General features: G+C 37.6%; 1 protein-coding gene across 1 annotated transcript in view; it reads right to left on the bottom strand.

Moving 5' to 3' along the window:
- Positions 1-24786, bottom strand: part of ABI3BP (ABI family member 3 binding protein) — a 258261-nt gene that overhangs the window by 74740 nt on the left and 158735 nt on the right. The window contains exons 24-42 of the mRNA XM_079921882.1: positions 24549-24596; positions 22779-22838; positions 21853-21972; positions 19621-19704; positions 18593-18652; positions 17636-17719; positions 16385-16444; positions 13488-13547; positions 12592-12675; positions 11238-11297; positions 10361-10432; positions 9144-9203; positions 8302-8385; positions 6435-6491; positions 5342-5401; positions 4615-4695; positions 1712-1786; positions 771-827; positions 52-123 (exon numbers count right to left, since the gene is read on the bottom strand). Of these exons, the coding sequence (XP_079778008.1) occupies positions 52-123; positions 771-827; positions 1712-1786; positions 4615-4695; positions 5342-5401; positions 6435-6491; positions 8302-8385; positions 9144-9203; positions 10361-10432; positions 11238-11297; positions 12592-12675; positions 13488-13547; positions 16385-16444; positions 17636-17719; positions 18593-18652; positions 19621-19704; positions 21853-21972; positions 22779-22838; positions 24549-24596 (1338 nt within the window). The remainder of the gene's footprint in view (positions 1-51; positions 124-770; positions 828-1711; positions 1787-4614; positions 4696-5341; positions 5402-6434; positions 6492-8301; positions 8386-9143; positions 9204-10360; positions 10433-11237; positions 11298-12591; positions 12676-13487; positions 13548-16384; positions 16445-17635; positions 17720-18592; positions 18653-19620; positions 19705-21852; positions 21973-22778; positions 22839-24548; positions 24597-24786) is intronic.

Here is a 24786-nt window from a genome sequence, read left to right as displayed (position 1 = left end):
TAATTAAAAATTTTTTGAATAAAAGAATAGAAGCATGAAAACCTTTACCACCTTCAGTCTTTGACTCCTCTGGCCTGAGTGGTGCTTTGGCAGTGGAATATACATAATCTATTTCAGTTGGTGCTACGGAAGAAACAGGGAATGGCGGGTTAGTGGTGGACAGCCCATAGCACCCACTTTAATGGAACACTGTTTAATTTTAAAACAGAGGTTAATTAAGTAGATAGATTTGTGAGAATAAATAACATTTAGGTAGATTATAAAGATGACTACAATGAAGGCAGAAAATGAAGGCAGTGTGCAGTGTGGAACACATACACACACACACGATAACTGGCAGGGTCTACAGCGATTTCTACCTGGAGCAAAGCAGATAATTTCACTTCCTTATTTTTGTTTAAGGATTCTAGTGAGAAAAAGACATAGAGTGAGTCCTTTGAAAGCATGGGGATGAATCCTAAAAACAATATGAAAATGAAAAGTAGGATGTGCATATTTGTATTAAAAGTGATCAGAATATTAAAAAATGAAATTGTGCATTCACAATGAGAGGAAACTAAGCAAGGAAATTGTGAAACTTGCATAGCAACACAGCAGATACTAGCAAAATGGGCTGTATATAACATTTGACTGTCAAGTTTCACTGGATGAGCACAGGCAGTACGTGAGGAGCCATGAAATGTCACAAAGCATGAGGACATCCCAAAATGACTTCCACAATGAGATGGAAAAGCACATATACCTGACTTCCCATTGGGGAACGTTATTACCTATAGCTTCCTTTGATGACTCAGTGCTAAATGTAACCGATTCCAGGACTTCAGAAACTAGCAAAAAACACAAAATGGTAAAATTGATCAAGGATGGGTTGTTGTGAGCATTGAATGAATTCATACAAACTAAGTATTTAGACAAGTGCCTTGTACCTGTAAGCGCTCAATGTCAGCCGTTACCATAATAACAATAGTACTATTAACCCTAAAGGAAACTCTAATAACCGAATTCAGAGTTTTATAAGTATTTTAAGTTATCATTAACAACCATAGAACCTTGTTCCATCAACATAAGCATCAAAACGCCATTTAGCTAATTAAGAGATACACAAAAGGAATGAAAAGAAATTACAATCCTATGTTAAAAATAAGATCTGGCGTTTCAAAATAAATGTCAGAGAGTTGCAATAGCATTGAAAAGTATGATCTTTAAAATTTGTTTTTAATTTTGAAAGGCAATAATGTTTAGGCTCATATTGTGTAAGGTGAAATTTTGTTATCTTTACTGAAGTGAGAACTTTCTCCTTCATTAATGGTCACAATTGAATGAGCATTCTTTTCACATAGCAGAGCAGAAGTTTAACTTATTACTAAAGAGAACCACAAGTCTGTAACTTAGTGAAAAATAAAGGTAAAGAATAAAATCAGTTCTTCTAAGTGGTTCTGTTGACTACTTAATCAGATATGTGATTATTCTCTAATATTATACAGAGCAAACCCAAATGAAGATAATTATTTCTATACAGTTGAATAACATAATTAACATGAAATAATGTATTACTAATTTACACCAGTATGCAATCATGGAAGGAGCATGTACAATATACAGAGTTGTTAAATGTGTATTCTTTTGTATTTTTTAATATTTGGAAATACAACATTTGGGGTATGCCCCCTGAAGCTCATGGTGTACCAGATAGATTAAATAATCTATTTACCAGGTTGACTTTGTGTTATTTCTAGGCTTGGTGATGTCACTGGTTTCAAAATAAGAGTATGCAGTTCAGTGGGAGCTGAAAGAAGAGGGTCTAAGATGTCAAACTAATTATGGATAATTTAATTCACAGGTAGCAACACATAGACCTTCAGAATCACAGGGTTATGGAGAGGCAATGCAGAGTATGCATTATTTAAAGCAGAGATTGGCAAATTATGGTCCTCCCAAATCCAGCCCTCTTCCTGACCTGTGAGCTAAGAGTGATTTTTACATTTTTAAATGATTGAAAAAAAATTAAAGGAAGAGTAATAATCTATGACATGTAAAAATGGTATGAAATTCAAATAAAGTTTTATTGGAACACAGCCACACCTACAAACTAAGATGATTCAAGGCATATTTACATATCACTTACATCTTGGCTTTGGTTACCTACAAGTTACAACAGCAGAATTGAGTAGCTGTGACAGACTGAATGGTCTGCAAAGTCTAAAATATTCACTATTTAACTCTTCACATAAAAAAATTTGCTGATTTGCTGATCCCTGATTTTAATTATCCTTCTATAAAAAGGAAGAGCCTATTTGAAAAACTGAGGTTCTCAATGACTACTGTATCTGAATCTATATTCCCACAAGGGCTTTCTAAGTATTTCCTACAGTATCATTAACAAAATGTTCCGTATCATCTAGGAGTGTTTTATTCTATGTTCCAGTTTGACCACCCCCTTGGGTACCCTCAATAGGTGTCAAAACTTTTTTATTTTGCTGTTCCCACCATTCCAACCACTAATTCAAATCCTACTTAATTTCAAAGCTCAACTATTCTCTATCAGCCCACATAGATCCTTGACTCCTTTAAGTATTTTCTTTCTAAAGTTTTTTACCAAACAAGCTGCTTTTGTATAAGCAAATTATCTTCTATCTAAGAAAAACTCAAGAACAGGTTTTCTTCACAATTATATTGTACTTTATTCAAGAGGTAAAACATGCCCTTACTTTTGATCTCTTCCTCTGCTCTACAGCCTACCCTACTCAACTGCTAATGTGGTGCTGGGACCACAGAGGGCAAGGAAATGGTTGTTTACCTAAGACAAAGAAGCAATGCTATTTTAAAAAGAAATGAATGGAATAGAATGCTAAGAGAATTGAATAAGATGCATCTTTTGTCAGAGAGAATCCTTATGCATTTGGCTACCATATAAATCTCCAACCATGAACCTTCTTGTCCACATGAAATTGTAGAGATTCTACCTTCTCTGTTAGAGGGCACAGAAGTGTGAAATGCAAGTTAGCAAGCCACATCACTGTCACTCTTGGGGCCCAACTGCAATAGGCTGGAAGGACTCCTTAAACAGAAAACCATAGATTTTCTTGATTTTTAAACTGTGAAGCTTTGGGAAATTTAGTGTTTAGGAGAAGGATTTCTTCCCCTATGATTTGAAACTAAAGGAAGAAAATATTGAGTTGTATTGTATTTGTAGGTCTAGAAACCATCAACAGCATTGTACCTGTACCAATGTTTTGTAAAATATTAGATTTTCTTGAGTTTATTGCCTGAGTTTGAAAAATTTTACTTTACCAATCTAATTTGTTCCTTATCACTGAGGGTGTTTTAGAGACCAAAATTTGTTAATTTAAAGATATAGGTATTAATGTGTATAATTAGATACTCAGAGAGATTCCTACTTAGTAAAGGTTAAGAACCAATGTTAAACTGTTGTGGAGAATAAGGAATAGTCAAGTTCATCAATGATGGGGGAGCCTGTAACTTAGATTCACTAGAATTGACACTTCCAGGAAGCAACTTGTTTTTGGTAATTTAATATAACAGGGAAACCTCATTCCTTAAAATAGGAAGAGATTAATGAGGATATCACAAAAATCTTACAGAAAGTAAGTTGCTCGGAGAAATTTCATGGTACTTAATTATTATCATTTTATAGATCTAAATACCAAATAGAAGGCAATCAATTTGGACTTCAGACTCTTCACTGAAATCATATAATGAAATGTTAAAGGGGTTTTCATGGAAGATAGATTTCCTCAGCTGGATCCAGGGACAACTGTTAAAAGCAATAGGTAGCACCTTAATTAAGAATCCTGACTACGTAAAAGATGAAGCATGAAATAGAATTACAATAGCACTTGAAGGAAGCGGGAGAAACTCTGGCCATGACAGTGATGGAGTGAGTTTTTAATGAGTGTAAAAGCATTTAATGAGGTCACAAAAATCATTACCTAATGTTGTTTCTGGAGCTTCAGAGCTATGAATAACAGGTTCAAAGCTAGTAGCAGGAACTAACCAAAAGCAACAACATGAACACAAGAAAGTTTAAACACACATAGAAAGTCTTAATTTTTCTTTCAAAACATTAGTTTCAAATGACAATTTTTTTAAACTTCTGCATTCATAGAAAGCAAACAGTCTCTGTAGCTAGGAATAATTCATTGCAGAAGATAGGCACAACCTTTGAACTCTGCTATGAATCTTAGTATGGTCAACATGAGCCTTTCCTAGGTGTTTGATTTTCTGATTCTCATATGGAAGCTAGCTTTGGAAAATCTGTTTAGGCAATATACACAAAAAAATATGTGAAAGTAACTTGTTACATTTCTTGGAAGCTGAAAAAAATACCTATGTTTATGTACTCACAGCTATAATAAATTGATAATGTGTTTAAATGTAGATATAGCAATAAATAACCATGAGTGACTATGCCAATCTTGCTATAAATAAGAGAGACCAAGAACTTCACCCAAGAAGCAGCTGTTAACCACACCTCAATGCCTTGACTCTTAGGGAACATGAAGGCTGTTACTTCCCATCGGAGGCACTGCTTTGGGACTCCACTGGGACAGGCTGCTAGGGCTTACCCCTCAAACCATGAAATAACACATTTACCCAGTTTGGTCTGAGGTGCTTCAGGGCTTGATGTGGTTTTAGGTCTGGGACGTGGACGACGAACTCGTGATGTTTTAGGAGCTGAAGGAAGAAACGTTGGATTACTCTAGTGAAGGTGGTTTTGGAAATAAGGTTCCAGATTTTCTAAATATGTTATATTTCCTTGAAATTTAAGACATATATTTTAAAGATGCAAATATGGTTGCCTATTTTGTTAATTCTTTTATCACTGAAGATTCTTCGGAGGTAAAACTCGCACATAAAATTAAGTCAAGAAATGAAGAGTCTTGTAAATGTCTAAAAAAGGTAAGGAGTATCATCAAACCATAGTAAGTTCACACTAAGAAATTAAATATGCCCCCCATCCATGGAACCATACAAATTGTTATGATTTAATTGGTCTAGAGAAGACATAGACATTTCCATGTCTGAAACTAAGCTTTAAATGTGAGCACTGTTTAGACAAAAGTACATGATACAAATTCAATTAAGATTACATGGTAGACAGACATTTTGATCTAAGTCCACGCATAGCTTTTAAAAACAACAGGTAACTTCTTTTTAGAGTCTTCCATACTCATTAAGAAGAAAAATAAAGTTGAAGAACAGCAGAGGATGACAAGATAGTCTTATGAAGCTGGTGATAATGTTATTACAATGATGATGATGATAGAATGGATTGACAATGAGCAGGAAAAAATTGTTGAGGAACACAGAATATCATTACCTAACGTTGTTTCTGGAGCCTTGGTTCTAGGAGTGACATGTTCAAGGACTGTAGGAAGAACTGGCCAAAAATAATAAAATAAACCAAAGAGATTTTAAAAATTCACTTGAAGACTAATTTCAGAAGCCAGTTGTTAAGCTTCAGGACTGAGAGAAAAGAGACACGCACTTGTTCTTTGCAAATTTGACCAAATTGTGGTGAATATCAATTAATCTCATAAAATAGGTACACCATTGCACTTTGCTCAATATCACTATGGTCAACAAGAAATTCTACATGTTTGATTATCTGATTCTGGTATGAAAGACTCTGCTGGACAAGCGTTTTACACATTTATATAATATATACTTTTCTAACTACTGGAAAAAGCATTTATCAGTCTATTTGTACTTCTATACAAGTTGACATAAATGTCTACTATTTCAATAATCGTGGGTACAATAATGAGCTCATATGTTTGAAAGTATAAGGATCAATGTAACAAATGGAGTGTGTTCATCAAAATTTCAAAGTGGTCCTTGATTCAATAAAAGTTAAGAAACTCCGTCAAACCCTGTTAGAGAAGGAGGAAGAGTCAGCCTACTCTATCACAAAAGCCCATCATTTAAACCTTCAAGACTCAGGCACATTCAAAAATTTGACCATTAACTAAAAACATCATTCCTTGAAACAAGAGATCTACCAATATAATCATATAGATACTAATTCAATAAAAAGTAACACAATCAAAAAAACATGGTATTTCCACAATTGATGAGGAAAAAGCAAGTGATGAAAATAAGGGATAGATGGAAATTCACGTTTGAAAGGAAGCTTAAAATAGCCAATGCTATTTAAGCAAATGCACGTGATCACATGACACAGCATTGAGTGGTTACATAGCAGTTTGACATCCTGAAATTAGTATACACACAGTTCTCTTAAATTCAACAGATAACCTGACATAGAACGTAGCAAAATTGCAAGGTAAAGACTGTAATGGAATGACAACAGAGGGTATAGAAATGGTTTTAAGATGCAGGAGAACCTGTGGCTACAATGGTATGACAATGAGCAGGAAAAGCACTATTTGAAGGACACGCATTCTCATTACCCACGATTTCTGGAGCTTCAGTTCTAAAAGTACCAGGTTCAAGATCTGCAGTGGGAACTAGTCAAAAGCAAGGAAATAAACACATGTGAAAAGTCAGCAAATTAAATCTTACCAGTATAATAGTGCTTCAATAGGTATATTACAATTTGAAATTATTTTTCTGAAATTGCATACTTGATATTAAAGATTTGGTCACCTAAAGCCAGGTAAACTTTCTTTATGAGATAGTCACAGCCTACACAAACTGATAAATATCTCAATAAAGTCAACATGATATTCTCCTAGGTGTCTAAGTACCTAATTCCAATCATTGTAGAAGACTGACCTAGGAAACTTTAAACATTTTACCAAATGTATACTTATGTAACTGTTATGGCAGCTGGCTTTTCTGTGGAAGCTTTAAGAAAACAGCATGTCCAAGTGTTCATCACAAGGAAGAAAAATATCTTTTTTTCTATTTCTTTAATTTTGTAGCTACACGAGATGATGGATTAAACTAAGTAAAGTTATTGTGGTCATCATTTCATGATGTACATAAGTCAAATCATTATTCTGTACACCTTAAACTTATACAGTGCTGTATGCCAATTATATCTCAATAAAACTGGAAGAAAAGAAAGAAAATAGCATGCCTAAATAAGCATGGATACAATAAATAGCTTTCGTGTTTGAAAGGAGCCATAGAAAAGAATTAAGCAAAGTGAATCTTGTAGATCTTGTTGAGAGCTCATATTTAGAAATAGGCTGAGACCTTGTTTGAGGCAAAGGCACTCAGCAAATCAGGATAAAGAACATATAGTGTGTGATGCCCAGAAGAGCAGCTCTCTGCTCTAATCACATAAATTCCATACCCTAGATAGGAGGGAGAGACAGTTGCAGAAGAGATCACTGATGCTTCTAGGGTCAGACCCAAACTTCTGAGTCATACTTTCAAGGATTTTTTTCAACTGCTCCTATGGACCCATCCAAACTCAGTACTATTCATCACCTCTTGGAAGCAGAACCTCCCTTATTCCAGAAGTCTGTGCTCTCTGGTTGGTCTCTACACCTTACTTTCTGTCTATCTCCATGATTTTAAGACCCAACCTCGTTCCAACTCCTTATTCCTGTCCTTCACAGACTTTTCTCTCTTTCAGCTCAGAGATGTTTATAACCCCTACAAAAAACAGCTCAGGGCTTCCCTGGTGGCGCAGTGGTTGAGAGTCCGCCTACCGATGCAGGGGACACGGGTTCGTGCCCCGGTCTGGGAAGATCCCACATGCCGCAGAGCGGCTAGGCCCGTGAGCCATGGCCGCTGAGCCTGCGTGTCCGGAGGCTGTGCTCCACAACGGGAGAGGCCACAACAATGAGAGGCCGGCGTACCAAAAAAAAAAAAAAAAAAACCAGCTCAGTTTGCACAGACACACTGCCTTGGTTCAATCTTTTAATGTTTCACGTTGAGGCAGGTTCTGAATTTGACTCTACTACAGACTGCAAAGTAAAAACAAGCCGCCAGCTTCTATGATACCCTCACAGGTCTTGATGGGCTGTGGGGAGACGGAAGGCACTTCGTGTTTGTCTCTTGAGATAAAAATGCTTGGTTCTATTTAAGACATTTTTTTCTAAGAGAAGAATGGAATGGAATAAGAAAAAGCAAATAAAATACATAGTAAAAGAGTAGATCCTTGTGTAGAAAGCACAGGGAATTCAGCTGCCACGCGCGTCTCCCCCATCATGTTTTCCTTTGCTAATGGGGAAGCAGCAGCAGGTCATTTTGTGCCTTTACCCACATGGGGCTCACAGCGGCTATCACTCCCACTACTAGCATCAAACCCAGACTCCCAAGAGCTGCAAGGACTCAGTCCTTTAACGAGAGACCCACATTTACCCAGTTTGGTTTGAGGTGCCTCAGGAGTTGGTGTGGTTTTAGGTTTGGGACGTGGACGACGGGTCCGTTTTGATGTTTTAGGAGCTGAAGAAAGAAAACCTTCAGTTACTATAGAGTCTGTAGTTCAGAAGCTATGGGTAGCATGACACATGGCTCTAGGTTTCCTAAAACTTATTAGATTTCCTCATATTTTAGGAAATGTGTCTTTGTAACTTTTTAATTGGAAACTTTCACCCTTATTATAATAGTATGGTTTTTTTTTTACAAGTTAAAGTTCATTGGCAATGAGTCAATTATAATAGTGAAGAATAATTCAAGAAGTGAAGAATCATTCACAGAACTCTTGCTTGAATAAAAAGGATAAGAATCACTGCTAAAATATTATGGTAGTGGTGATAGCCAGGTACAAACTCTTTGACAGTTTACTAAAATAAGACCATGTCATTAACTAAAATGTCAGTTAAAGAACAAATATCACAGTTAAAAAAAACAGTAGACCTTTAGATCCACAAAGAACCCTCCCTGACACCATAATAGTCGTTAGAGTCAAGAGAATTGCTTTTTAAACCCAGCTTTTACAAAACATTGGTTAAAAAACATACAAGATGACAAAAACAATTTCAGATGATTACATGTATAACAGTTGACCTGAGTTAGGTTCATGCACGGCTCTCTTAAAAACAAGGAATAACTTGTTTTAAGAGTCAGAGACTTCAATTCTTTTAGGATGAAGAATATCATGGAGTGACAACAGAGGATGACAATGTAGCTTTATGAAGCAAAAGAACCTGTAGCTTCAATGTTGATGGAATGAGTTTGAGAGGATCACAATGTGTTATTACCTTGTGTTGTCACCCAAGCCTCAGTTCTGAATGTAACAGGTTCAAAGTCTGCAGTAGGAGCTGACCAAAAGTATTAAAAATAAACCAAGTGATTGTTTTAAATAAACTCAAAATATTTACTTCAAAAAGAATCTTACTAGTATAATATAGGTTCTAGAACTACATAGCAACTTATAAAAACTCTTAAACTAGAAGAGTAAAAGTTGATTTCCTAAAAATTAGCCATACCTCAGTCAGGTACCTATTTCCTTATTCCGCCTTCTTTGATGATCTGATTCTAACTAATAAGCCAATGTGGGATGTGTGGGTATTGCTAAGAACTTATCTTTGGAAAGAAGCTGAGGCCTCAGCATGATGAATCAAATTGGGTATCCCTCCAGACTAAGCAAAGAAAGAACATGCCTTCATGAGCAAAGAACAGCTTGCTGATATATACTTGATCAAATCTCAACTGCTTCATCAGGTGCCTAAAGATCTCCACCATGGGAGTCCATGGACCAATCAAGATCTAGAAAAGCTTTGACTACCACCTTGAAGTCAGACATCCTTTATACTAGTATTACAGTTAGACTTTCTCCTTTGGTTGGTTTCTACTTATATCCATTCTTTCTGATTTTATTCCTTTCCATCTTTCTACTCATCTATGTACTAGGATGATTTCAAGGCTCCACTCTTTTTAAATTTATCTTTCCCTGCTCCAAATATTTATGTCCCTAGCACATCTTGTTGGTAGCACCCAAATATCATTCTTGTATTTGCATAGATGCTGCCTAATGCCATCTTCTATTTTATTTACAAAGGAAATGCTTTTGTTCTTAACTGTCTTGCAGGTTTGAGGACTAAAACATGTCTCCCACATCTGATACATTAGCATCTTTAGAGGTATACAACTTGGAGGATACTGAAGGCACTTAGTGTTTGTCAATTTGAACTGAATATGCCTAATTTTTCACAAGAAGCTTTATTTTCAAGAGATAAATGGAATTTAATAAAATGCACAGTGACAAAGATTTTACAGAGGAAGCAAGAGGCATTCAGCTGCCCCACAGATCTCCCCCTACTGTGCTCTTCTTGCCAGCTCCACAGTGGGAACTGCAGCTTAATACGAGTTGTATCTTTACTCTCATGGGGCGTATTGGTTACTCCCCAAAATTGGGATTACTCAACACCCTGCTGGGTTAGGTTGTTGGGACTCTAAACCAGGAACACAAGTTTACCTGGTTTGGACTCAGGTACTTCAGGACTTGGATGTGGATGTGGATGAATTGTCTGTTGTGATGTTTTGGAAGCTGAAGGAAGAAATTCTTGGGTTATTACATAACTACATCAGCCATGGTTCTGGAAGCTACGGGAGGCAAAAAACATGACTCTAGATCTTCTACACCTTGTTAGATTTTTGCCTGTTTAGTTTGAGATTTTTGTCACATACATAATTCCTTTTATATCTTCTTTTACCAAAGAAGATTCTTTGAAGACAAAAATCACTTTTTAATATAAGAAATAAAGATTAGTAATTATAATCAAAGTCTCATAGAGCAGCTTGACTGGGCAACAAAAAGGTTAAGAACTGTTGCTAAATTTTAATGGATAATGAAGAATAGTCATACTCAATCTGAAGTTTATAATTTAATCTTCCAATCTTTCGTACATGTTCTAACTATTAAAATAAAAACGTATTATTACCTAAATGGAAACAAAACAACAAAATACTATGCAAATAGAAAAAAGGTAGAAATGTAGATGTGCAATGAATGGATCCTCCTGGCCCTATGAGAGCTGTTGATGACTTTATCTGTCTAGATAAGAGGGAGATTGGGATGTGTTTGAAAACCAGTTTTACCACAAGCACCGCTGGAATAAAACACAGAATGACACAATTTCAAACAGGTTACGTGGCAAATAAATATCCTAAAGTAGGGTCACACATGACTAGTTCTATTAAAAAGAACAGGTAATTTAAGCGTTTTCATAATTTTAAGAAGAATGTAATTGAATGGCCACAAAGAATAAAACTGTTGTTACATGGAGCAAGATGAAACTCTGGGTCTGACAACAAGCAGGATAAGTCTCATTGAAAACACAGTTTATCATTACCTAATGTTGTTCTGGGGGCCTCTGGTCTAAGAGTGACAGGTTCAAGGACTGTAGCAGGAACTGACCAAAAAAACAATACAGTAAACCAAAGAGATTTAAAAATACATGAAAAGTTAGAACATTCACACCCCAACAAAACTTGCTTATATATCATTCCTTCTACAGAAACAAAGAAAAAAAAAAAACAGAGAAGGAGTAGAGGATTGTTCTTTGAACATTTGGCCAAACGATAGTCATGGTCAGTCTTAGGCTTATCCCTGGAAATATCTTGAGGCAACATGAAATTCTCCTAGGTTTTAACTAATGGATTCTAATTGATATGGAAAACTCTGTACTGGAAAATATTTTTAGGCATTTACCTAACGTACACTGAAAAAAGAAACTGTCTTTAAAAAAATCTGATCAACCTGTACTTCTATGGAGGCTGAAAACAAGCCCTTACTGTGTTTAAGTAAACATGGATACAATAGACAGTTTATAAGTTTGAAACAGATATAAAAATTAATCATTGATGTGGACAGTGTTGGTCTTGCTAAGAGCTTGTCTATGGAAAGAGTCTGAGACCTCTGTCCAAACCATGACAAATAAAAGAGCAGGATAAAGATGGTTACTCAGTCTGAAATACTCAGTAGAGTATCTCTCTGGCCTAAGCCCAGAAAAAGTGGAAATCAAAGACTGTTGATGTCTCTCTATCAAATCTAAGCTCTTGAACCAGGTCCTCAAAATCCTCTTTCAAATGACTGGATGGATCCATCCAAATGTAGCATCATCAACAGCCAGGTTTTGACCATGAGAAGTAGGACAGTCTGTTCTAGGTACCCCCAACCACCACACTTCTGGTTCTTCTGCCTTGGGTCACATTTCCCTCCATGCATTCAAATCCTGTAGTGGGCCTAAAGCCCAAGGTCCAAGGTCCAAGTCCAGTCCACCTTGATCTTTTCCCTTGTACCATGCAAACATATTCTCAACTTTACAGTTTTAGAAATGAAATGTCTCCCACAGCTGGCATATCACCCACAGTTGGCAATATTGGTCCAGGAATTTGCAAGGTACTTACAATTTGTTTATTTACTTGAACGTAATATATTGGCTTTGCTAAAGAAGTAAAACTGGAATTTTATAGTAAAAACTATACTACATGTATGTCAAGACTCACACATAAAAAGAATGTGGGTATTCTGGCATCAACTGTATCTCACCCAGTCATGTTCTCCTCAACACCTGGTAGAGGAGACATTACTGATGATGCCTCATGACTTCATGCTTAGAGAGAATATGAGCTTGGCACTGCTTTGCGTCCTCAATTGGACAGGTTACTATGGCTCACCCTTAAACCAACGAATCACACATTTACCCGGTTTGGTCTGAGGTGCTTGAGGGCTTGGTGTGGTTTTAGGTCTGGGACGTGGACGACGAGGTCTTTTTGATGCTTTGGTAGCTAAAGAAAGGAAAGCCTTATGTTATTCTACATTGTATGGCTCTGGGTACTGAGGAGAGGTTTTTCCAAAACCTGTTAGAGTTTTTAAAGTTCCATGAATTTGTAGTTTAAAATTTTTACTCATTTTATGCCAATGCATCTTTTTTTTTTAAGGTTGAGGGTACTTTGGAGGCAAACTCATGTTTACAGTCAAATTACTCATTCAAGGCATGAAAATTAGCACTTGTAATCAGATACTCATAGAACTTCCTCACTGGGGGAAAAATGAGAAGGACCAGTTCTGGTGCAAGGGGAGGGGAAGTTAGGGTCACAGTGAGACCCTAACTTCAGATTTGGATAATTGCCTATTTGTCAAATTAGTAATAAAACACATCATTACTTAAAACACCAACAAAGAAACAAACATACCATGCAAATAGTTTTTTAAAAATCTAGAAACTTAGATGGCAAAGGAGCTTAAGAGTAGCTGTTATTGCTGATCAGCCTAGAGAGGAAATAGATCCCAATTTGTTTGAAACTCAGCTTTAACACAGAACACTGTTCAACGAAGCACAAGGCGATGTGATGATTTCAAATGCCCCACGTGGCAGGTAAACATTTTGAACTAAGCTCATGCCCGCTCTCCTAAAAACAACAGGAACCTTGTTTTTAAGAGGCTTCAGGGCTCTTCAAGTGAAGACAGTGGCCGAGTGGCAGTGCAGGATGATAGTGGTCATCTCGTGAAAGAGGAAAAGCCATGTGATGAGGATGGAGACTGAACAGACTGTACAAGGAGCAGCAAAAGATCTAGGCAAGTGGCACAGGGTCATTACCTAATGTGGTCCCAGAGGTCTCAGTTGTAAAAGTAACAGGTTCAAGGTCTGTAACAGGAACTGAATAAACAAGAGGTTTTTAAAAAAATGTGTATGAAGAGCTACAACATTCATGTCAAAATGAATCTTGCCAGTGTAACATTGCCTCTAGAATATATTTTTTTTAATTTCTGAATGAAGGGTGTTATGGACTGAATTGCCTCTCCTCAGAATTCATTTGTTGAAGTCCTAACTCCCAATGTGACTGTGTTTGGAGTTAGGTCTTTAAAGATGAAGTTAAGGTTAAAGGAGGTCATAAGGGTGGGGCTGTAAGCCAATAGGACTACTGTCCTTATAAAGGAGAGGGAGAGACACAGGGACGCTCACACATAGAGAGAAGGCCCTGGGAGGACACAATAAGATGGTAGCCATCTGCAAGCCAAGGAGAGGGACCTCAGGACATATTAAACCTGCTGATACCTTGATCTTAGACTTCCAGCCTCCATAGCTGTGAGAAATAGATTTCTGTTGTTTAAGCCACCCAGTCTGTGGTATTTTGTTACAGCAGCCCCAGCAGACTAATAGAAAGGGAAATCAATTGTTGTGCTCAGACTTGGCCAAACTGTAGTTAGGGACTTCTTCATCTCATGAGATAGTCATTACCTTCGGTCTCTGTTTAGCACCACAAAAGGGAAACAGTTCCCATAGTTAGTGCTTGAATATCTGAGTCTGCTATGGTAGACTTTAGGATATTGTTAGGCTTTTACTTAAATATGTTTCTAACAACCCTCAAGAAGCACGTGAAAAACTAACCTGTACTTCTGTGGATGCTGAATAAAGAAAACATCTACTATGTTTATCAAATTATGGTTGCAGAAAAAGTTCCTAAATAACCAAGCAGCCATTACACAAATAGCCAAAAACTGTTCTGATAATCTTGCTGAGAACTCAGCTTTGGAAAGATCTTGTGACTTCTGTCCAGACAAGAAGACTAGGTAAGAGGCAACTTCTTAGTCTGTGGCATCCAGTAAAGCACCTGTCCACTCTCAGTACAGGGAAAACTATCCAAGTATGGGAAGAAGAGACTTCTGATGCTCATTAAGAACAATACTAGCCTTATTCAACTAGTGTCATTCAAATGCATCATCACCAACAAAAATGTTTTGCCTGGCACTTAGAAGAAGCAGGGACTCTGCCCCCTCTGGTTGCCTCTCTCTATATCCTATGTTTTCATCTTGTTCACTCTCACCTATCCACTTGTGCAAATTCTGATGTGACGTCAAGGCCCAAACTCCTTCTCTGCTCTACTGAAGCCCACATTGATTTTTCGCTTCTTTAAGACTTGCTATAGATGTATGAGATGAGAGAATTTGGGGTCCCTCCATCACCAGTTAGGGAAGAACTAAAGACCAAAAGCACCCATTTTGGATTATATGTGCGTTAAAAAATAAAATATATATATTTCCATTTAAAAAAAAGAGCCACTATAATCAGTCTACACTTAATGTTTGTGTACCTAAGAAAAATCTTGAATTTGCAAAAACACCCTGCCCTGTTTTCATCCTCTAGGATTTTCACACAAGAAAAGCGTTTGTGCTCAACTAACCTGCAGACTGAGAAGTATAACATGTCTCTTACTATCCAGAATTGGAGAGAAGGTTATGTCTCTTCCAAACATGAACTCCTTGCCAGTTCTGAAGGGGCAAGGACTCTTCATGGTTCCCTCACTAGGGAGTATATGGGTTTACATTTTCAACCAGTGACAGGCTGCCAGGCTCCTTAAGCCAAGGGCCCTGCTTTTGTCTGGTGTAATCTCTGCTGCATCTGAACTTGGAGTGGTTTTAAGTTTGTGTTGTGAATGACATGTCCGCTGGGATGTTTTTGGAAGTAGAAAAAGATAAATTTCTGTTACTTTAAAGCTTCTGCAACTTACAGGTTTTTGAACAGAATCTTCTTTAAATTTTCCAAAGCTTGATAGATTTTCTTCAGTTTCAGGAAATGTTTCTTTCTAGTGTGAAAAGTTTGGCCTTACTATGCTACTGTATCTTCCTTTGTTATTGAAGATACTTTGGGGACAAAGTTGACACATTAAAATGAATTATTAATTCAGAGAGTCAAGATTGGTATCTTTTAACACATTCTCCTAGAGTCCCCTGACTGCATTAAAAAGGTTAAGAATCATTTCTAAACTATAGTGGAGATTAAGGGGGAGTCAGATTCACCTTAAGGATGGGGCTTACTATTTAAACTTATTAGCCTTGATCACATTATCTGTTAGACAATTCACTAAAAACATATTACCCAAATGTTAACAAAACAACAAAAAAAACAGGCAGATAGGGCTTCCCTGGTGGCGCAATGGTTGAGAGTCCGCCTGCCGATGCAGGGGACATGGGTTCGTGCCCCGGTCTGGGAGGATCCCACATGCCGCGGAGCGGCTGGGCCCATGAGCCATGGCCGCTGAGCCTGCACGTCCGGAGCCTGTGCTCCGCAATGGGAGAGGCCACAACAGTGAGAGGCCCGCGTACCGCAAAAAAAAAAAAAAACCAGGCAGATAAAAAAGGCAGGTGTATAAAGGATGTATAAAGAAACTTCCCTGTCACAGCCTGGTTAGCATAGATCAGGATCAAGCACTCTTATAAATACATGAAATTTACCTTAACAGAGAACTCTGGTTGAGCTAAAAGCAAACTGGCTTGAAAAAAATTTTAACTGAAAAAATTTTAATTAAGTTACAGGGCAGGAAGATATCCCAAACTAGATCCAGGGATGACTCTCTTTAGAATAAGAAGTAACTTGCTTTATGCACATTTAACTCACAAGGTAAAGAATGTAACTAAATGGCAACAGAGGGGAATGGGCAGAAGTTTGACACTGAGCAGAAAAAGTGCTTGCTGAAGGTCAGAAAGTGGCATTACCGAATGCTGTCCCTGGAGCCTCTTTGATAGGAGCAACTGCTTCAAGGACTGTGGCAGGAACTGACCAAAAATAATAATAAAAAATGTTAAACATTTATACAGTCTCAGAGGGATATGGTGTGTCTGCACTCGGGTACCAGTTTATCACTCAGAAAGGATTGTCTCTGTACTCAGACAACTGTCCCTGAGAAGTGTCCCTGAAGTTTCTCATTCTGTGATGATCCTAGTCTAGGTAATGTGCCAAAGTAGACCCTCCCCATCTTGCTAGAAACTCATCTTTGGAAAGAGACAACAAGCTTTGCCCAACTGGGGTACTTAAGAGAGCAAGATAAAGGGCAGCCATTCAGCCTGTGGTTCAGCTTGTATCCTTCTGTCTCATGCCCGGGAAAGCCTACCATGTATGGATAATGATGATTCTTACATGAAACCCAAACTCCTAAGTCCAAGAGTAAAAATTCCTTTTCAGCTGGTCCTTTGAGCCCATTTAGCTACAACAGCTTCAATAAAATGCTCTGATCAGCACCTAGAAGCTGACAGCCTTCACTGGTCCGAGAAGCCTCTGTCTCCTCTCGCTGGCCTCCACACAGGTCCTGTCTTCTGAACTTCTTCACCCCACCCTCTCGCGCCCCAGCCATCCAAATCTATAGTGATTTCAATGCTCAAGCCCTTCCTAACTATTCTGGCCCACGCTGACCGTTTCTTTAAACCAGGGGTTCACAAACTATGGCCCATAGGCCAAACGTTGCCCATGGCTTGTTTTCACATAGCCCATTTCCATTTTTAAGTGATTGTTAAAAAAAAAAAAAAAAAAGGGAAAAAAGAAAACTATACATCAGAGATTATTGGGGCCACCAAGCCCCAAATATTTACTATCTTGCCCTTTATAGAAAATATTTGCTAACTCTTGCCTTAGATCTGTACTATGACTTATACAACTTTAATAGTTACCAAGAAATAGTCTATTTGCCCAAATATATGTTTGACCTATAGCTGTTTCAGTCCACTACACACATTCAATATATAGAGGATGGATAGAATTGAATGAGAAGCCAATGAAATAGACATTTAGAGAGAAGATTCTAATTCACAAAGGGGAAGGAATTTGGCTACCCCCTAAGACCTGTCCGACTGTGTTCTGGTTGTCTGCTCTGGAGTGAAAGTGGCCGCTGGCCCTGACTTGCCCCTTCACTTTCTCTAGACCACAGGGATGGGCTGCAGGATTCCTCAACCAGGATCTACATACACATTTACCCAGTTCAGTCTGAGGTGTTTCAGGATGCCATGTGGTTTCAGATTTGGGATGTGGATGATGAGTTCGCTGAGGCACTTTGGGGGCTAAAGGAAAAAAACTTCAGGTTAATAATAGAGTGTTTTTAGTTCCAGAAGCTGTGGATAGGATTATAGTTGTTATAATTTCTTGAATTGCAGGAAATTTTTCTTTTGAGTTTGAAACATTTGTCCGTATTTGATGATTGCCTCTTTTTATCACTTATATTACTGTGAAAAACAAAAATCACACAGAAACCTGAGTTGATATATCAAGGATATTCTCAGAAGGGATTTTGGAATGAAAAAAGTTCCAAAAACCTACTGAATTATTGTGATGGTGGGGAAGGGGTAGGGTGACTTTACACTAATGATGGTGCTGGTAACTTCAATTTACTAGCCTTGTACATATTTTCTATTTCACTCCTTACTGAAAAAAGACTATCATTATCTAAAATGGCAAAATAAAAACAAAATCGTGCACGTAGTAAAAAATATAGGAATTTAGATCTGCGTAAGAATTACGTCACACCATAATGGCTGTGACACTGTACTCAGTTTGGATCAAGGACAGACACTCCCACCCCTAACCCCCATTGATTGTGTCTGAAACTCAGTAACACAGAATGTGATTAAAAGGTTACATAGGGATGAGATGCCACAAATTCAAACGCATTGCCTTACAGATATGTATACTAAGCTAAGTTCATACTTGATTCTTTGAATAACAAATGAGTTGTTTTAATACTCTTCAATATATTAGGAAGTAATTGAATGACAACAGAGGATGACACAGAGTCTTGTGGTAATGACAACAGAGGATGACACAGTGTCTTGTGGTAATGACAACAGAGGATGACACAGTGTCTTGTGGTTATGACAGTGGCGAAATGGGTCTGAAATGAGTAGGAGCAGATGCTTATGGACATAATGTGTCATTACCTACGGTCGTCCCTGGAGCCTCGGTCCTAAGAGTAACTGGTTCAGGGATTGTGGCAGGAACTGATCAAAAGTAAGAAAAGAAATCAAAGAGATTTTTGTGAGTGCATGAAATGTCAGAAAATTCATCTTAACAGTAAAAATAATGCTTCAAAGGGGAAAAGGGAAGGGCAAGGATGGATTACACAAAAGTTTAAAACCAAGTGGCAGGAACTATAGGGGTGGGAGGTGAGAGGTAGAGGCGGTGGGGAGTAGGGCTTCACCCTAGGGTCTGCCCACCACACATAGAACAGAGAGCCAAAAAGAAGCTGAGACCATACTCACTAAGTCCTTAGTGAAGAGAGTGGCATTTAATATAATAAGGTGAGGAACAACCTCTCAGTTTGTGGTATCATATTAAACTAAGCATCTTCAGTTCTAAGAATAGAAAAAGCATCGTCCTGTGTAGAAGTAAGGATCAGTGAAGCCCACTGGATCAAACTTAAGCTCTTGAGTAGACATCCCAGTCCTCTTTATTTCATCCTATAGAGGCCCATTCAACAGGAGTGTTATCAACAAGTCATCCTCTGTCTGGTCACCAGCTTCCTTCAGCACATTCCCTGTTTATCAGCCTTTGTTCCCTCAACCCTTCACTCATCCAAATTCTGCACTGATTTTTTCCCCTAATTATCCTGGATCTTTTCCTGCTCCAAATATTTACTATATTTCTAGCATATATCATTTGTACTATTTCAGAAATTATTTTACATTTGTATACACATGCTGCCCTATGTTATTTTCTACCTGTTTATGCAGGAACAGCTCTTGTTTACAACTATAGTACAAAATGTTTGGGAAATAAAGCATAATTCCTACTTCTGATTTGTCTCACAGGTGCTAATATGGTTATGGGGATATAGAAGGGATTAATAAGAAGAATAGTGTTTACTCTTAAGAGATATATAAGGCATGTACCGATTATGTGCACAGAATTCAGGGTCCCAGATGGGGTAGAATGCTTGGATTCCTTAAACCAGAAACAGCATATTTACCCAGTGTGGTCTGAGGTACTTCTGGATGGGGCGTGATTTTAGGTTTGGGACGTGGACGACGGGGTCTCTTTGTTGTTGTTAGAGCTGAAGGAAGAAAAGTTAGGATTATTATAGTGCTGGTGATTCCATTGCCTCTGAATAGGATGATATAACCGGGCTCTAAGCCTTCTAAAACTTGCCAGAGTTCTTTTGAGTGGAGACACCATTGTTACTTTGGTTTGAAATTTTATCCTTTAATATATTAACAGGTTTTCTTTTATAATTGAGAATTCTCTAGAGATTAAAAATTATATTATAATTATGTTTAAGAAATGAAGATGAGGGACTATCATTTTCTTGAAAGCGTCCCTAATGAGAAATCACGCTAAACTGTGAAAGCATGAGAGAAGTTTCAAACCATCCTATACTATTCACTTATAATTTAAAACAACTAGTCTTGGGCAAATTTTCCACTTGGTAATTTACTAAAATAACTACACAAAATTAGGTGCAACATCAATAAAGCAAAAAAAAAAAAGTTATGTAGAACTTGAAATATAGAAAGTAAGATGCTTAAAGAAACTTCATGGTATCATAATTGACACTATATTGGTGGTCTAAATAAAGAATATATGGAGAATCACATTTAGCCCCCAGCTCTAACAAACAGTACTATTTAAACAGAGACTCAGATTGACATGATGCAATTACAAGCTGGGAGATGCAGCAAATAGATGTGTTGAATTAAAGTTTATACACATTAATGTTAGAAAGAAAGCCTTTTATATTTTAAGATGAACACAGCAATAGGATGACAATAAATTATGACATCATTGTCTCTACAGAACATAGATAAGTCTGACAACAAGAAAGCACTTGCTGAAGGATGTACAGGATCATTACCTAAAGATGTCCCAGTAGTAACAGGTTCAAGGTCTGTAGCAAGAAATGATCGAAAGCAATTAAAAAAAAGAATTGTTAAACACATAAGAAAAGTCACCAAACTCTCTTGAAAATGAACTTCACTAGGGTAGTGTGGTTCTACGGCCAGAAAGCAAAATTTTCAAAGTTCCAAGGTGAGGGTACAAAGATATATGATATTATGAAATGGTTATACCCTTATTATCCCTACATGGTTACCTACAAGTATTGCTTTTTATATCATCTGATAATATAATGGAAAACTCTGCTTAGAAAAATCTTTAGGCATCTATCTAAAAACATTACAGTTAACAACTGTAAGAAAAGAATGTGAAAGTATAATTTATAACACAATATACTGGAAAACAAACAATTACATCTATGTCATGATAGATGCAATTGTTGATATATTTAAGCAGATATTGGTAATGAATAACCAAAATAGACAACGCTCCTTTTTGTTAAGAGTCCACTTTGGAAAAAGACCAAGACCTCTGTCCAAACAAAGCCATATAAAAGAGCAAGATACAAAGCGTCATTCAGTCTACAAAACTTGTCAGTTCATCTCTCTGTTATCAGGACAGAAATGGGCTGACTGGAGAGTATGCTGCAGCCAAGTGGCTCAAATCCAATCATTGAAGTCAGGCACTCAGGTCCTCTTCACAGACCCATCTAAAAGTAGCACTGCTGACCACAATTTCTGAGCACCAGCCAAGTAAACATTGCCCTTCTCCTTTCTCACAATCAAGTTCTACTTCCAAGTCCTATCCTTCTGCTGTCATCCACACATATGGCACCTTCCAGCTTCTGTTTGTTATTCCTGCTCATCCCTCCAACAAATCTACAAACTATACACATTTCAAAGGTCCACATGACACTTATCACCCCCATGGATCTTTCACTTCTCTAAGAATTAACTAACAGTTGGTAAAACTCAATAAATATGTTGCTTTTGCCCATTTTCCTTTCTATCTGCATATGAACAGTTTCACACAAGAGCAGCTTCCTCCCTCAATGAAGCCAAGTCCCTTGTTATTTCTAAACTATTCCTCACAAATGCTAATGTGGCAGTTCATTAAATATGAGACTAATTGAACTAAATAGGCTAGATACTCAACTAGATACGTTTTTGCGGAGCCAGAATCAAAGAGAAAATGTAATCGAATGGTGAGAGAAGCAAATACAAGGTACCAAGAAGATACTAAGTAGCGTGAGGAAGTCACATGAATTGACTAGAGCACTTGTAACTTGGGCATCCATCCTGAAGGATCGCAGGGTTACTAGGCAGCGAGTTACACTCCCACCACAGTATCACATCCAACAAGGTTCCACAGGTACCAGGAACCACATATTTACCTAGTTTGCCCTGAGGTGTCTCTGGGCTCGGCGTGGTTTTATGTTTGGGACGTGGACGTGGACGACGTTTTCTTGTTCTTTGTGATGTTTTTGGAGCTGAAGAAAGGAAACTGGTTAATGTTGTCTTATGACTCCAGAAAAAAAGGATGATACATGGCTCTAGGTTTTATAAAATTTTGCTAGATTTTCTGGAGTCTTGAGAAATTTGTCTCTGGGGTTTGGAATTTTCTTTGTCATCCATATGCCAAAAAAAAGTTGTGGGGGGTTGTCTGCTGACAGTTCTTTTGAGAAAGAACATATAACATTATTTTAATTATCTGAAAACTTTACTGTTATTGCTGGTATCAGATTTTCAAAGAGAACCCTGATCCAAGGGACGTCAGAAGCACAGCATGTCTACATCGCATTAGAGAGGGACACAGGCTCACCTGCTTTGGGGAGATTATATTTAGAAATGACTTGGTTTAGGCATACATCCCATTAAACATTATTAGACTAAACACATCTCATTTCTTAAAATCATTGGTAGACCATAAAAATGCCTGGAATATCTTAAAACAACTTTCTTTTGATGGCCACAGAATTATACCTGATGTTCATAGGGCAGAGACTCCTAACTGCGTTTGGAATTCAGCAGAACCACTGGCTCTGTAAAGCTTTAAGAAAGCTGGATAATGTGGGTGATAGATACTCTGCACTAGCTTCAGAGATGCTTATATTCTAACCAAGTGACTTATTTTAAACATCTTCAATATGTTCAAAATGAAAGAATATAGCTGAGTGACAAAAAGGGATGATGAAAACATCTTACAGAAGAGAAAACCCTTTGACCAACATAGTAATGGAATTGACTGGACCATGAACAGAAAATGCTCTTGCCTGAAGACATCAAAGGTCGTTACCTAATGTTGTCCAAGGAGCCTCAGTTCTCAGAGTTACAGGTTCAATGTCTCTGGCAGGAACTGACCAAAAGCAATACAATAAACAATGGAGATTTAAGAAACATAGGAAAAGAAACAAAATTATCTTGAAAATGAATCCTTTTAATCCTGTAATGTTTAAAAAGCATTTATGAACTCTGGAAAAAGAGTATTAGTTCGTAATAACTGGCTGTACTCTGGTACCCATTTATCTCACAAAACAGCCATACCCCTTGCACTTTGCATCCCTGTGAGGCCAATGAAAAGTAGGTTTTTTGGTGTTTAATTATCTGATTGCAGCTGTATTGGAAACTTGGCTCCAAAAAAATCTCTTAGCTGTCTGATATGTATTTTAAATTACTCTGAAAAATTATTATGAAAACTTCTGTTAGTATTTGAAAGGTTTTCACCACCATTATTCATATATTTTTTTGAGAAATGGTGGTAGTGGTGAGAATTTTTAAAAATGTTCTTAATCAGTCTGATTATTGGAGATCTGTGACAGTTATGCAAAAGATAACCTTGTGCCCTTTCTCCACAATAAAGGTGATACTCTTTGCTACAATTTGTCCTTATTTATTCATTTATTTCAAATGGATACTTGGGAGATAACTATTCAAGTGAGGAACAGAGATGATTAAGAAAAAGGTCTGGGGCTTCCCTGGTGGCGCGGTGGTTGAGAGTCCGCCTGCCGATGCAGGGGACGCGGGTTCGTGCCCCGGTCCGGGAGGATCCCACATGCCGCGGAGCGGCTGGGCCCATGGGCCATGGCCGCTGAGCCTGCGCGTCCGGAGCCTGTGGCCACAACAGTGAGAGGCCCGCGTACCGCAAAAAAAAAAAAAAAAAAAAAAAAGAAAAAGGTCTGAAAAGTAATAATTCAACTTTTGTCTGAATAAACAGGATTCCTCTAATTCTCTAATATTCTGAAATGATTGAATTACACATTGGTATAAAATTAAGACTTATGACTCCTTGGTTTTAAAATAGTGTCTCTATTTTTCAAGTCCATAAGATTAAATGTAACATTAAAATATCGTATCACCAAAAACTCTGTAAGCATTTATATGGAGATTGCCTTTTGCTGACTGTCCAAGATAACACAGCACAGAGTTGGTTTAAGCCACATCTGAGAACATCTTCTGAACTAAAGGAAAACATGGCATCCGGAAGAGACAGAAAGTGAGAACCACAGGACAAAACAATATTCAAAGCTGATTGCCTTCAAACAAAAGAGGAAAATCCCTATTTTGTTTGGAATTCAACACCACAGGACGGATTTATCAACAGAAAGGTCCAGTTGCATTCGAACAGTATGGAATCAAGAAGAAAGGACTTTTGCGAGAAAGAGACAATTTGTATTTTCTCAAGCCCCAACCAGCTTTTTCATTGTCCCTCTCCCACATCATAAATTATACATACATAAAAGCAGAGATTTCAAAAATGTCCTGGTTTGAATGATGGATGGAGAGAGCACCTGTAACTCTTGCCAACATCAAGTGCTGCAAGCAATCTGACTATCTCTGAAGATGATCAAAGAACAAAAAACATTCAGGGATTGTAAGCTGAGCGGCAGCTGTAAGAATGCCTAAGTATATTAAAAAGGTGCTTGTTGAAAATAGTAAACAGTTTTTGGGAATGAATGAAAAAGAGGATGAATGGCAATTGTTTACACAAGAGACTACAGACAGTGACAGAAATGAGAGGGGCAAGTTCAGAGAAACATCGACCAAGAGGGAAGACATCCATCGTTACCTATGGTTGTGGAGGGCACTTCATTCTCAAATGTAACAGGCTCAAAGACTGCACCATAAAAAATAAACAGATATAGGAAACAAAACTAAGGAAAGCTAGACTTTTAGGTGCTCATTGATGCTTAATTCACAGGACACAGAACTTGGTTTATTCTAAGCTGATATAAATTGCCTCCTTGAGAGACTTATTATGAGAGATGCTCTCAGTAAATTAGAATTTTATACTAATTGGCATCTTA

Source organism: Stenella coeruleoalba, assembly GCF_951394435.1.
Source record: "Stenella coeruleoalba genome assembly, chromosome: 5".
Taxonomy (NCBI): Eukaryota; Metazoa; Chordata; class Mammalia; order Artiodactyla; family Delphinidae; genus Stenella; species Stenella coeruleoalba.
The sequence above is the reverse complement of the archived record's forward strand: the minus strand, read 5'-3'. Positions and strand labels throughout refer to the sequence as shown.